Source organism: Trichechus manatus, unplaced genomic scaffold (assembly GCF_000243295.1).
Source record: "Trichechus manatus latirostris isolate Lorelei unplaced genomic scaffold, TriManLat1.0 scaffold00026, whole genome shotgun sequence".
In the NCBI taxonomy this organism is placed as follows: domain Eukaryota; kingdom Metazoa; phylum Chordata; class Mammalia; order Sirenia; family Trichechidae; genus Trichechus; species Trichechus manatus.
In genome coordinates this window covers 10,539,144-10,551,632 of record NW_004443962.1, presented here as the reverse complement: position 1 = coordinate 10,551,632, position 12,489 = coordinate 10,539,144, and the positions used below count along the sequence as shown (strand labels likewise).

General features: G+C 37.0%; 1 protein-coding gene across 5 annotated transcripts in view; it reads right to left on the bottom strand.

Moving 5' to 3' along the window:
• The window catches only part of KPNA1 (karyopherin subunit alpha 1), a 96,968-nt gene that overhangs the window by 7,236 nt on the left and 77,243 nt on the right, over positions 1 to 12,489 (bottom strand). For all 5 annotated transcript variants that reach the window (XM_004373628.3, XM_023728819.1, XM_023728820.1 and 2 more), the window contains 4 exons: positions 12,146 to 12,224; positions 5,844 to 5,969; positions 3,938 to 4,065; positions 90 to 268 (listed from right to left, as the gene is read on the bottom strand). In XM_004373628.3, the coding sequence (XP_004373685.1) occupies positions 90 to 268; positions 3,938 to 4,065; positions 5,844 to 5,969; positions 12,146 to 12,224 (512 nt within the window). The remainder of the gene's footprint in view (positions 1 to 89; positions 269 to 3,937; positions 4,066 to 5,843; positions 5,970 to 12,145; positions 12,225 to 12,489) is intronic.

Sequence of the window (12,489 nt, the reverse complement as noted above, 5' to 3'; positions counted from 1 at the left end):
GGGGGTGGGGGCACGGTTGCTGCTCCCCCAAAAAAAAGTTTAACAAGCACCATTATTTGCATAAAAATATGGTAAACACACTATCTTACCATAAGCTTCTTCAATCAAAGCACAGTAAGGGTTTATGCCAGTGCCATTCCTTTTGGCTTCTTGTTCTCCAAGCCTCAGGATATTTTCCAAGCCATTTAGGGCAACCTGTACAATCTTAGAGTCCATGACTGTGAGGAGATCACAGAGCGGCTTGATACAACCCAGTTCTACAAGGTACCTAAATTAATACAAAGAAGAATTTAGTCAAAGCTTTAATTTTTTAAAACATTTATGAAATTAGTAGAGAGGTTATCTTCAAACTTATCACAGAAACCAGTTCTCTGGCACCATTTCCATTCCTCTTCCCCTCCACAATTTTTGGACTCCAAGAAACTAGAATACTCTTCTACTTTGAATATAAGTCACTCATCAAAATAGTACATTTTTTGATTTTCATCTTGGTGTTTACTTTTTTATTGTGGAAAATTTCAAAAGTACACAAAATTAAAAAGTAGAGAAAACAAATTCAGTTGCTGTGATTATCAACTTGCAGCCAATCTTGTTTGATTTGTACCACTACACACTCTCCTCACTCCAGGATTATTCTGAAGTAAATTCCAGACACCTTATCTCTAAAGGGTAAGGATTCTTCTAAAACACACACACACGCGCCTCACCTAGGAACACTATCATTACCATGCCTAAAACTATGAACAATTATTCCATAATATAAACATCCAGTCAGTAGTCAAATTTCCTTGACTTTCTTTTTTAAAAAATTAATACTTTGCTTGTTTGAATCAGGACTCAAATGAGGTCCACAAGTTATACTTGTTGATCTATCTGTTAATTTACTTAATCTATAAATCTCCTCCCCCATCTCTTAATCTCTCCTTCATATGATCTCTTTTCTTTTAATTTTGTTTTACAATTTATGTGTACAAGAAACTGGTTTTATCCTATAGTTTCCTACAGTTTGGATTTTGAATGGTGTCATTTAACAAATGTCTCTGTCCCTTATATTTCCTTAAGTTGGCAGATAAATTCAGAGACTTGATCAGATTCAAGTCTTTTTTTGGAAAGACTGCTTCATGGGTGAAGGTGCTCAACAGTATTCCCTTACTTCCTTGGAGCTGCAAAATGGGAATATTCTAATCTTAATATTTCTTAGCTGATTATCTGAAATACTCATAAAAAGAAAAACTCTACCTCATCAATTATTTGATTACCCCCTACATAGAGCTTACATATAAAAAGAGCATGATAAATCTTGATTCTTTCCCTTTATTTACCAGTTTTCAAAATAAACTTCCCCAACATGCTACAAAGGTGACAGGAATTTTTTTTTTTTTTAACTATAACTGCCTTTTAAAATAAGGCATAGTAGGCAACTACTATATGTTTAATTAAACTTGTTTTTTAAAGGATATTTGAAACATCAACCTCACAAAAGGAGTTTTCATAAACTAAAATGCAGATTCAGTATTAACTCCCCTTCCTCCCAAAAGAAGTCTGAATGCAGTCAGTAGGGACAAATAAGTTTAGTTTTCATACCCGCTGAACTAGCAGGAAGCTTGTTGTGACTTCAACAAGAGTACACTGAGTTTAAAAAAACTAACCAAACCCATTGCCATCAAGTCAATTCTGACTCATAGTGGCCCTACAGTAGAGAGCAGAACTGCCCCACAGGTTTCCAAGACTGTAACCTGAACAGAAACAGACTGCCACACTTTTCTCCCGAGGAGAGGCTGGTGGGTCCGAACTGCCCATCTTTCAGTTAGCAGCCGAGTACTATAATGACTGTGCCACAAGGGCTCCTAGACTTGGAGTTTACAACTCTTAAATCTATTATAAACATTCAATATGTCACAAATCTGCTCTCTTTACACCATCATCTAAACACTGCCAGTCTCATTATAAAAAATGTAACTTCAATAAATCAGACTGAAAGTGTGATTTCATCTTTCTGTTTAGTAATTGTTCCCGTGAATCCTCTGGGCTACATACAACCTAACAGGTAGTTCACTGCTGATATCAAGTGTCTGCTGGAACAGACTACTATCAAAAATTGTCCTGAAAATAGGAACTTTGTCTATTTGTGCTACCAAAAAAGTATTAGCTAAAGGTCAAATTGTTTTTTGTGTGTGGAAAGCTTAAAAGTAAATTTAACTACAAATGTCTGAATATCCCAAAAACTATCCCTCAGAAAAATGGAGTTGCCTCAATGCTGGTCATCAAGTCTAGCTGACTGACCAATCTGGCAGAAGACACGGCCAGTAAGGTTTTTGGGTAAGGAAGTTTAGTCTGTAAGAATGATCTGAAAAGTGACTCAGTAACTTTTCTAAAATTATGTTAATGTCTCAAACTAGAAAGAGCCAATCTTGTAGGTAATTTTATACTTAGGAGTGCCTTTAAGAAAGTTAAGAAGAAACTGCTCTTGGAGTTTGATAATTAACTTCATTATTATAAACAGCTATGCTGAATTTTAAAAAGAGTAAATTTTAAAAAGCAGCCTTTCTACTCTTCTCCAACAGAGCAAAATACTTCTGAATACTTTCTGATGAGAGACATCATAGTATTTTAGAAATGTTTTTGAAATTTTAAGAAGATGAAATTTCAAAACAAAAGGTATGTATACAGTTTATTTCAATTAAAACATATTTGGTATAAAATGGCACATATCTAAGTTTGAACATAGAGCTTGAAAATAAACTATTCGTTATTACTCCATACCACTGCCATCCAGTGGTATCATACTGAGAATCACAGGACCCCAGAATCAAAATCTTGGGAAGTTGAAAAAGACCTAATCTGAAGACCTCTTGAACTATCCTTTGAATAACCTGTCCATGATGAACTTTACTGAACTACTGCATATGTTAATCTGTTTGCAATTTTATTTATGTCAGGCACATATTTCTTTATCTTCCATACCTGATCAATTTGCTACGATATGTTAGGACTTCTTTACCTTTTTTTTTTTTTTTTTGAATTCGAAACAAAGCACTAAAAATTGGCACTTACTGAGTGCCTATGTCAGGCACTTTACCTATAATCTGTATCTTTTTTTTTTTCATTTACTCCACAAAGCAACAACATGAGAAATAGCTATGTTTCTCTGATATTACATAGTAGGAAGTAATTAATGATTTAACGCTAATTTAAAACAATCTTCCCCATAAGGAAGGTTAAGGCAGATTAAGAGTTCCATTTTTCTCTTCATTATTAGTCTATTTTTCTATATGAAATACTGAACGTCCAGAATTTAGCACTTAATTATATGATGATGTTCCTTTGGGGAACTGATTCCTGTCTATTTATGGCTTCTCTAGCTGGTGGCAAGGGGGCCTACTAAGTCTCCAGCCAATACATACCTCTCCCTTTACTGAATACTATGGTACTTTCAGAGGCACTTGCCTATACAGAATTTGGTACTGCATCCTAAGACACACTTCTCTTTTTTAAGTCTGGTCCGACTCTATTACCAAGACATTGAAACTAGATATAGTAGGAGTTAGCTATTAGAGCTGGAATCTAAGGATTCTATAAGTAACCTAGACTTCCCAGATGTTTCTGACCAAGAATCTCCGGAGTAGGCTGGAGCCACCCTGTAAGTATTTCTGTTGCCTCAAACCTCAATGATGCCTTACTACTGACATCCCAGAATCATTTTCAACAAGAAGGAATGGGAGAGGTATAAGGAATTAAATATACATTGGAGTCAAATTATCAAACTGAGAAAAATCTTCCAGAGGGCTGGAACTGAACATTCTTATTTAATAAGATCCTCTCTCACTCATCTTATCCTCAAATCTTTCACTCTAGGTATTACTTGGGGGGGGGGGGGCACTTGTAAGGTGTAGGTAGTGAGGACACTACCTGGCTAGTACACTTGGCTAGTACTTACTTGATTTGTTCAGCTGATCCTCCAGAAGTTGCATTTGTGATGGCCCAAGCTGCTTCTTTCCTTGTCCGAAACTCAGCAGTCTGTAATATACTAATGAGGGCTGGAAAAATGTTGGCATCTATCACAGTCTAAAATTAAAGAAAAATTTAAATGGAAAGGGAAATTACAAGATTTGTAAAAATGTTAGTGATACTAACTATAACTGTAATGACATCCTTCCTCGTTCTAAAAAAAAAAAATGAAAGGAGTTCTCATTATATCCCTAACCTTTTTGCTCTACTTTGTGTCATCCTCCCTAGAGTCTGTGACTTTGTAATTTCCCAGTTGTCTCCTTGTCTTCTTTCTCTTTTATTGTCCTCTCTTGTTCCACCCACAGTAAGAAATTGTGGTATTTCAGCTGTCTGTTCCTCTGTTAGTCTCACTTCCTCACAGCATCCACTCTTGCATGTCCTCATTTCTCACTGGAGCGCCAGCCCAGGTGGCCAGCAGGTTGTTTCAGGTCTGCTAGTCACCTCAGACATATCTTCTGCCTTCTATATCCAGTCTGCTTTTAGTTTACTTACTCTAAATTCAGTGAGTCACCACGTCCCCTTTTCATTCTCAATTTAAAATGCCCTGAATCCATCTTTGACTTTACCACTGCTGCAATCCTATTCCAAGCCACCACCTCTCAACTACATCACCCGAACAGCATTCTAGTTGGAAAGAGTATTTTTACTCAATCCCTCCCACATACAAACAACAAAGTAGTTTTCCCAAAATCACCTTCACGTTTCACCTTGGCTCAAGAACCTAAAACTTATCATTTCCTGTATGAAGAAACTGAGAAGAACCTGGTGTGGTGAGCCAATCAAGTGCAGCTGAAATCACCTCCTATGCATGCTGTAAACTGCTGCAGCCACCAATTTCAATCCCTACTCAACATTCAATGACTAAGCATGCTTTCCTGGACAAGAACCTTCATTACACCAATGAAGAAAGACAGCAAAGTTTAGTGGAAAGACACCTAATCCTGGTCCTGTCATTTACTAGAAGTGGCTCTGAGCAAATCATTTTTTCTGAGCCTCAGTTTCATCTTTAAATGAGAATGATGGATTAGATGACCTCTGTGATTCCACTCAGCTCAAAGTCCAATGATTCTACGTTTTTGGTATCTTTTCTAACCCATTGTTCCCGCATGGATCATGATCTGAACTTTTTGACCTACCTGAGTTACTCTCCTAATGATTAAAGGACAAAAGAGCAGATAACAATTTTAAGAAAAATGGGGCCCCAAAGATTTATGAAAAACTGAAGCAATCTAAAACACAGGTCCACTGGAAAATAAATATTTTATTTGGCAAGAACAAAGCCAATCTGTTTAATACAAAGTCCAGCAAAACACTTTGAAAATGTTGCTGTTGTTAGGTGCTGTCGAGTTGGTTCCGACTCATAGCGACCCTGTGTACAACAGAACGAAACACTGCTGGGTCCTGTGCCATCCTCACAATCACTGCTATGTTTGAGCCCACTGTTGCAGCCACTGTGTCAGTCCATCTTATTGAGGGTCTTCCTCTTTTTCACTGCCCCTCTACTTTACTTCGAAAATAAAAGATAGTATTTCTTGGATCTTGGCAAATAATCAAATATTAGAGACAAAGGGGAAAACCAAGGCCTACGTGTAAAAGTTTCAAAAGACTTAACATCTATAAGTTAGGATAAAAAAAGTTAGGAAATAGACTATGAAATAAGACAACAATGTTGGACAACAATGTTGGAAAGTAGGAGTCTTCAAAGCAATAGTGAAAAAAATGTTTTAGAAGACTTTTTTTAAATCATAAAAAAAAATTTTTTTTTAATATTTTAAAGACTGAAAAAAACTATTTACCAATAAAAATATAGAAAAAAGACAAGGGCTAAGGATTACCTGGATCTGTGCCCTATTTCCAGCTGTGATATTAGATATTGTCCAACATGCTTCCTTTTTGATAGATTCCTTTGGGCTACTCAGCAAATGCAATAAACTTTGCAGAGCTGAGCAATTCAAAATTACCTAAAAGGAAAAGTTTGAAAATTTTACTTATTATAATGATTCAAATATAAGTAAACCTTTAATTCAGAAAACTTATTTTAGGAAAAATTTAAGCAAAGAAATAACGCATCCACTTGAAGTGTTAGAAACAAAACCTTTACAAATTGATAAAAAGATTCACTGCTATGAAGAATAAAGTTCTAAGATGATCAAACCAGTTTCACTGTACTCACAACTGCTAAAACTGTACTTAATAAGGCACAATAAAGAATGTTAGCATTAGTAATTAGAACAGAATTACTCATTCACCCTTCTATCCCTACAGCATTAAAATGTCTTTTGGATGGATAAATATATCAAGTGGCCAGAAAATCAAAAGTGGTCTGAGATTTCTAAGTCAACTGAGAACTCTATACCTCGTAGTCAATGAACCAACACACACTTAATAAGCACTTTTGATGTGGTTAATGAAGTACACCAGGTGCTCTGTAGGATACAAAGATGAAAAGGATATGCCCCCAGTTTACAAAGGTGAGAGAGAAGACAAATACACACAAAGGAGACCTACTCTACCAGAAAATACAACCACAAAGTTACAATGATGAACAGTCTATGGTGGGCTCAAGAGTCATCACTGCACAAAAGAATAGATATCTAGCCCAGAAACACATGTAGGCATCTATAAACAATTAAGTATTTGATTAAAGTTAATCCTTTCTTCCTCCAATGACTGGTGGTTTTATTTAACAGAAGGTACAAGAATAAGGGGTTGTCTCGTTGAAAATCAGTTTTGAAAATCAAGTCTTAAACAGTCACCAAAATAAATCTGCAACCAATATGAAGAGTAAATATTTAAAAAGAAACCGTAAAGCAGAAGACAATGTAACTAAACAGCTGATCTAAAAATGGTGAAGGACTTACCAAGCATAAAGACAATGAAAGAAATCATAGTGGGAAAATAAAAATGTAACCAAATACAAGTTTTTACATGTCAAAAATCATAACAAAATTAAAATGAATACCATACAATGTTTGCAAATAAGAGTTGCTATCCTTAACATGTAAATTCATAAGAGAAACTAATATTTTAATAGAAAATTACTTTATAAGTAAATATAAATTGAAATGAAGTCATTTTTGCTTATTAAATTAAAACAGATCAAAAAATAATAAAACTTGCAGTTAAATATGCACAATCTTTTTAAAAACAACTTGGTTATATATATCAAGAGGTTTTTAAAAAATCCACATAATTTGATACAAATAATTACTCCTAGGATATCTAACCAGAGGAAATCATAAAACTCACAACAGAACATTAAATGAACACTATGAAAAGAGCAACACACAGAACTGTATGTTGTTGTTGTTTTTAGGTGTCATGGAGTCAGTTCCGACTCACAGCGACCCTACAGGACAGAGCAGAACCGCCCCATAGGGTTTCCAAGAAACAGCCAGTGGACTCAAACTGCCGACCTTTTGGTTAGCAGCTGAGCTCTTAACCACTATACCACCAGGGCTCCTAAAGACTATAATATCTTTATGTTAGAAAAAAATATACATGTGGACAGTAAAAAGACTACAAGGAAATGTAGTAAATTGTTAATACTGAGTGTATCTTTAGGTAGTGGAGTTATAGGAGACTTTTACATTCTTCGCATTTTTCTGCATTTGCTAAATCTCCTATAATATAAATGTACTGTTTATAACCATGGGAAAAAATAAACCTTCAAAAGAAGATAAGCAACAGTATAATCGCAAAGCAATAATAAAAAAAAAAGAGCCAAATAAGTAGTCTAGAAAATTAATATATCAGAAGTTAAAGAGAATACTTAGGGAGAGGTAGTCAGGAAAGACGACTTCAATGCAGGGCCTTGAAACACAGGATTTCCTAAGCAAAGAAAAGGAAGGGCACTGCAAACAGAAAAGCTGAAAATGAGAAGATGCTGAGATAGGTTACCACAAAGTAAGACAAGAATGGACAAATGAGGCTATAAGGAAGGGTTCTATACCCAAAGCTTAATAATATGGTAGAAAGAAGAAAAATAATGTGAACAAGGTTATTTTAGGAAAGATTAATATTAGGGAGAATAAACTGAGAGGGTTAAACTGCTTGGGAAGAATAGGAATAATATTTCTACCCTGTAGGAAGACAAATTAGTTGAGTACAGCAACAATCTTTGTGTGTGAGAAAAGAGGAATCAAAATAAGGTATATTAGATGTGGGATCTAGTAACAGAATCAACAAGACCTTACCAGCTTGTCTTAACACAACTATGGGTCTCTACTCGCCAGGAGCGGAAGAGTAAGAAGGTAACCAAAAGCTCAGAGAAGAAACAAGTCTATTCCCCTGAGACATTCTTTAAACCTAGAACCGAACGTATCCCGAAACCACCTTTTAGCGAAATAGCAGAGTGGCATACAAAATAAAGGATATTACCCATAAGATCGGTGCTCTACTTAAAAACCATCAGTATGAGACCAAATGGTCAACAATTACTCAAAAACAAAGATGAGAAGATAACAAGGCAGGGTAAATAGAGTACTGGAAAGGCAACAAGCTGAACACAATGAGAGTATTGACACATTGTGATAAATGTAACTAATGACACTGAACAATTTGTGTGGAGACTGTCAAATGGGAACATAACTTGCTGTGTAAACTTTCACCAAAAACCCAATACATATTATTTAAAAAAAAAAAAGAATCAACAAAGCCTGGTGACTTGCTATTGGAAGTGTGAGAGGAGGAGATACCAAATACGACTACAAAGTTTCAAGTGAGGGTCAACAGATGAACAGTTACATCATTAATAGAAACAGGAAAAATCAAGACTTGGAATCTGCTTTTGGAGGAAGAAAATAAACTGTAAGGGAGACTGATGTGAGACATGCAAGGAGAAGTACCTAACAGATTCCTGGAAACAGAGAGAGAGGTCAGAGCTAGAGGTATATAGATTTAGAACTTCATTCATTCAATAAATAAATATTTTCTGAGCCCTGATACACTGTGCCAGGAACTAATTTATAGAGGCTCAGTAATTAACAAGAACAACACAGTTCCCCTCTAGAAGCTTACAATCAAGTAATTAAACCCAACCAAACCCACTGCCTTCAAGTCGATTCCAACTCACAGTAACCCTGTAGGACAGAGAAGAACTGCCTCATAGGGGCTCCAAGGAGCAGCTGGTGGATTCAAACTGCCAACTTTTTGGTTAGCAGCCAAGTTCTTAACCACTGTGTCACCAGGGCTCCACAATCAAGTAATTAGACAGTTACAATACAGTGGTAAGTGTTATGATAGATAAAACAAAAGAAGGAACCCCTAACTTTAGAGTCTCGGGTCAAACAAAAATGACATTAACACCAAGACCTGAAGAATGAGAAGACATTAGTGGGAAAGAGTGGATGTTTAAGGTGGTGGTCAGAGCAGGGATGGAGAATGGAGGCATATTATTTCAGGCAGAAAGAAAAAAGCATGTGCTGAAGCTCAGAGCTGAGAGTGGACACAGCTAATTCAAAGAATAAAGATGGCAAGAGCATAGAGGATGGGGTAGAGAAGTTTTTTGTTTTGTGGTTTTGAATCACAAATACACTTTTTTGGTTCAAAAATCCAGAAATTATAAATGGCTATATAGTTAAAAGAGCCCTAGTGGCACAGTGGTTAAGAGCTCGGCTGCTAACCAAAAGGTCAGCAGTTTGAATCCACCAGCTACTCCTTGGAAACCCTGTGGGGCAGTTGTACTCTGTCCTATAGGGTTGCTATGAGTTGGAATTGACTTGACAGCAATGAGTTTGGTTTTTGGTATAGAGTTAAAAGATTCTTTCCCACTCCTGTACCCCAGCTACCCAGTTCTCCATCAGAGACAACCAATGTTATTGGATTCCTGTGCATCATCCTTCCAGAGAAGTTCTGTACAGATATAATCATATGTATTGTTTTCTTCTCCTCTCCTCCCCGTCTCCTTATTACATAAATGGTAACACTTGACACACAACTCTGCTCCCCTTTTTTTTCTTTTTGAACAATATAACCTAGGATCTTTTCACATCAGTACATAAGAGCTTCTTCATTCTGTTGTACAGCATTACCACTGTATAGGCACCAGATTTTAATGGATCTTTAAAAGTATTCAAAGACAATAAAAACCAAAAACCAAACCCACTGCTGTCGAGTGGATTGACTCGTAACGACCCTATAGGACAGAGCAGAACTGCCTCACAGGGTTTCCTAGGGTGAAATCTTTATGGAAGCAGACTGCCATATCTTTCTCCCGTAGAGCGGCTGGTGGGTTTGAACTGCTGACCTGTCAGTTATTAGTTAGCAGCTGAGTGCTTAACCACCAGACAACCAGGGATCCTTCAAAGACAATGAACATGACGCAATCAAATTTGCATTCTTCATCATTCTGTTGATGTGAGGAGGGTATAAGAAATGTCTAAACTAAGCAGTGGCAAGGATAGATTAGAGATGGAATAACAGAACTTAGTGACTGATCTAAGACAGGTAGAGGAGAGGGAAGGATCAATCTGATGTCCAGATTTCTGTTGCTGCCGTTCACTGAGATCAGGGACATAAGCAGAGGCCTAGATATACGGGGGGAAATAATAAATTCTTTTGAAGACATGATAAAGTAAATATCAGGGTTGGGAGAGTCTTTAGAGAATAAATTCAATTTCTTTAATTTAAAAGATGAGAAAAGTGAAGACATTAAATGTCTTGGTCAAAGTCAGAGCTGGTTAAGAGCTAAGGCTAAAATCTAATTCCCAATTCTCAATCCATGCGCACAACGGTGATGTTCGAAGTTGTAAAATCTATGAATGAGGCTGAAGGACTGACCCTGGAGGTTGCCCACGATCAGGAGGAAAACAGGAAAGAGTGTGAAGGAGAAACAAACGGTCAGCAAGGCAGGAGAACCAAACCACTTCCACATCACAGAAGCCTAGGAAGATGATTTACAAAAGTCGTCAATGCATCTGAGAGATCAAGAAGAAAAATGGCTAGAACAATCCACTGTGAGTGGTGTATCTTGGTACAGATCTACCCAAAAAAAAAACCCAAACCCACTGCCGTGGAGTCGATTCCGACTCATAGTAACCCTACAGGACCGAGCAGAAGTGCCCGCATAGGGTTTCCAAGAAGCAGCTGGTGGATTTGAACTGCTGACTTTTGGACAGCAGCCAAACGCTTAACTACCGTGGCACCAGGGCTCCAAAAGACCTACGTACGTACAGAAGGGAGGACACTATCACAAAGGATGAGATGAAGATGACAGAGAAAAGATGCTACTGGAAGTTCTGATACTCACAGAGAACCATTTCAAATATAAGAAGTAGTGGAATAAACTATCCCCTGAGACTACTGCCCTGAAATACCCTTTAAACTTTGAACTGAAACCATTCCTGGAGGTCACCTTTCAGCTAAATAACAGATTGGCTCATAAAATAAACAATATCACTTGTAAGCACTGTGGCTCCTTTTTTATTTTTTTTTTAAAAAAAAAAAAAAACCATCTATATGAGATCAGGAGCCCTGGTGGCGCAGAAGCTAAGGGCTTGGCTGCTAACCAGCAGGTCGGCAGTTTGAATTCACCAGCCGCTCCTTAGAAACCGTATGGGGCAGTTCTACTCTGTCCTATAGAGTTGCTATGAGTCGGAATCAACTCGATGGCAACGCGTTTGTTTTCTTCTGGTATATGAGACCAAATGGTCAACATTTACCCTAAAAACAAAAATGAGAAGGGGCGGAGGAGGAGAAGGGAAGCCAGATAAATGGAAATGGAACAACCAGAACAGAAATAATGAGAATGTTGACACAATGCAGGAAATGTAACCAAGGTCACTGAACAATATGTATAGAATTGTTAAATGGGAACCTAATTTGCTGTGTAAACTTTCACCAAAAACACAACAAAATGTTTAAAAAAAAAGAAAAGAAATAGTGGGAAACAAAAACCTGCCTGCCCCAAAGAAAATGTCATGTCACAGGTAACCCAAAATCGCTACAAGCAACAGGTCAAGTCAGATACTGAAGGTACATACAGGGAGCAGTCATATAAGCCACCACTTTTAACAAACAATAACAAAACAAAGGATACATGCCAACTCCCCTTAGTAATATGTAGTTAAATATAACAGAACCATGATCAGGGGGCTCAATGTACTGTTTTGAAGGAAAAAATAACATTTATTCATACCTGTGTCTGAATATCATCCCCTGTAACAATGTTTCCCACAGCTCGCAAAGCAGGGGAGACCACTTTATAATCATTATGCCTGCAACAAGAAAAAGAAATGTTATTTCTAACAGTTCTATCCTTAGCCTCTTTTCTTTAAAACTGAAATCCAAAAGAAATTAATATGTGATAGGATTGCAGAGTGGAAAAGTACCCCCATGGTGGCTATTATGGGCACCCTATCATTCTGATGCAATGTTTGGTGCCCCCTTGAAGAGCTGTCTTTCCTCTTACTTAATATTTTTGGATTTAAAAATACAAATCATTCCTAGTCATCTTTTCCAGATATCTCATCACCTGGATTT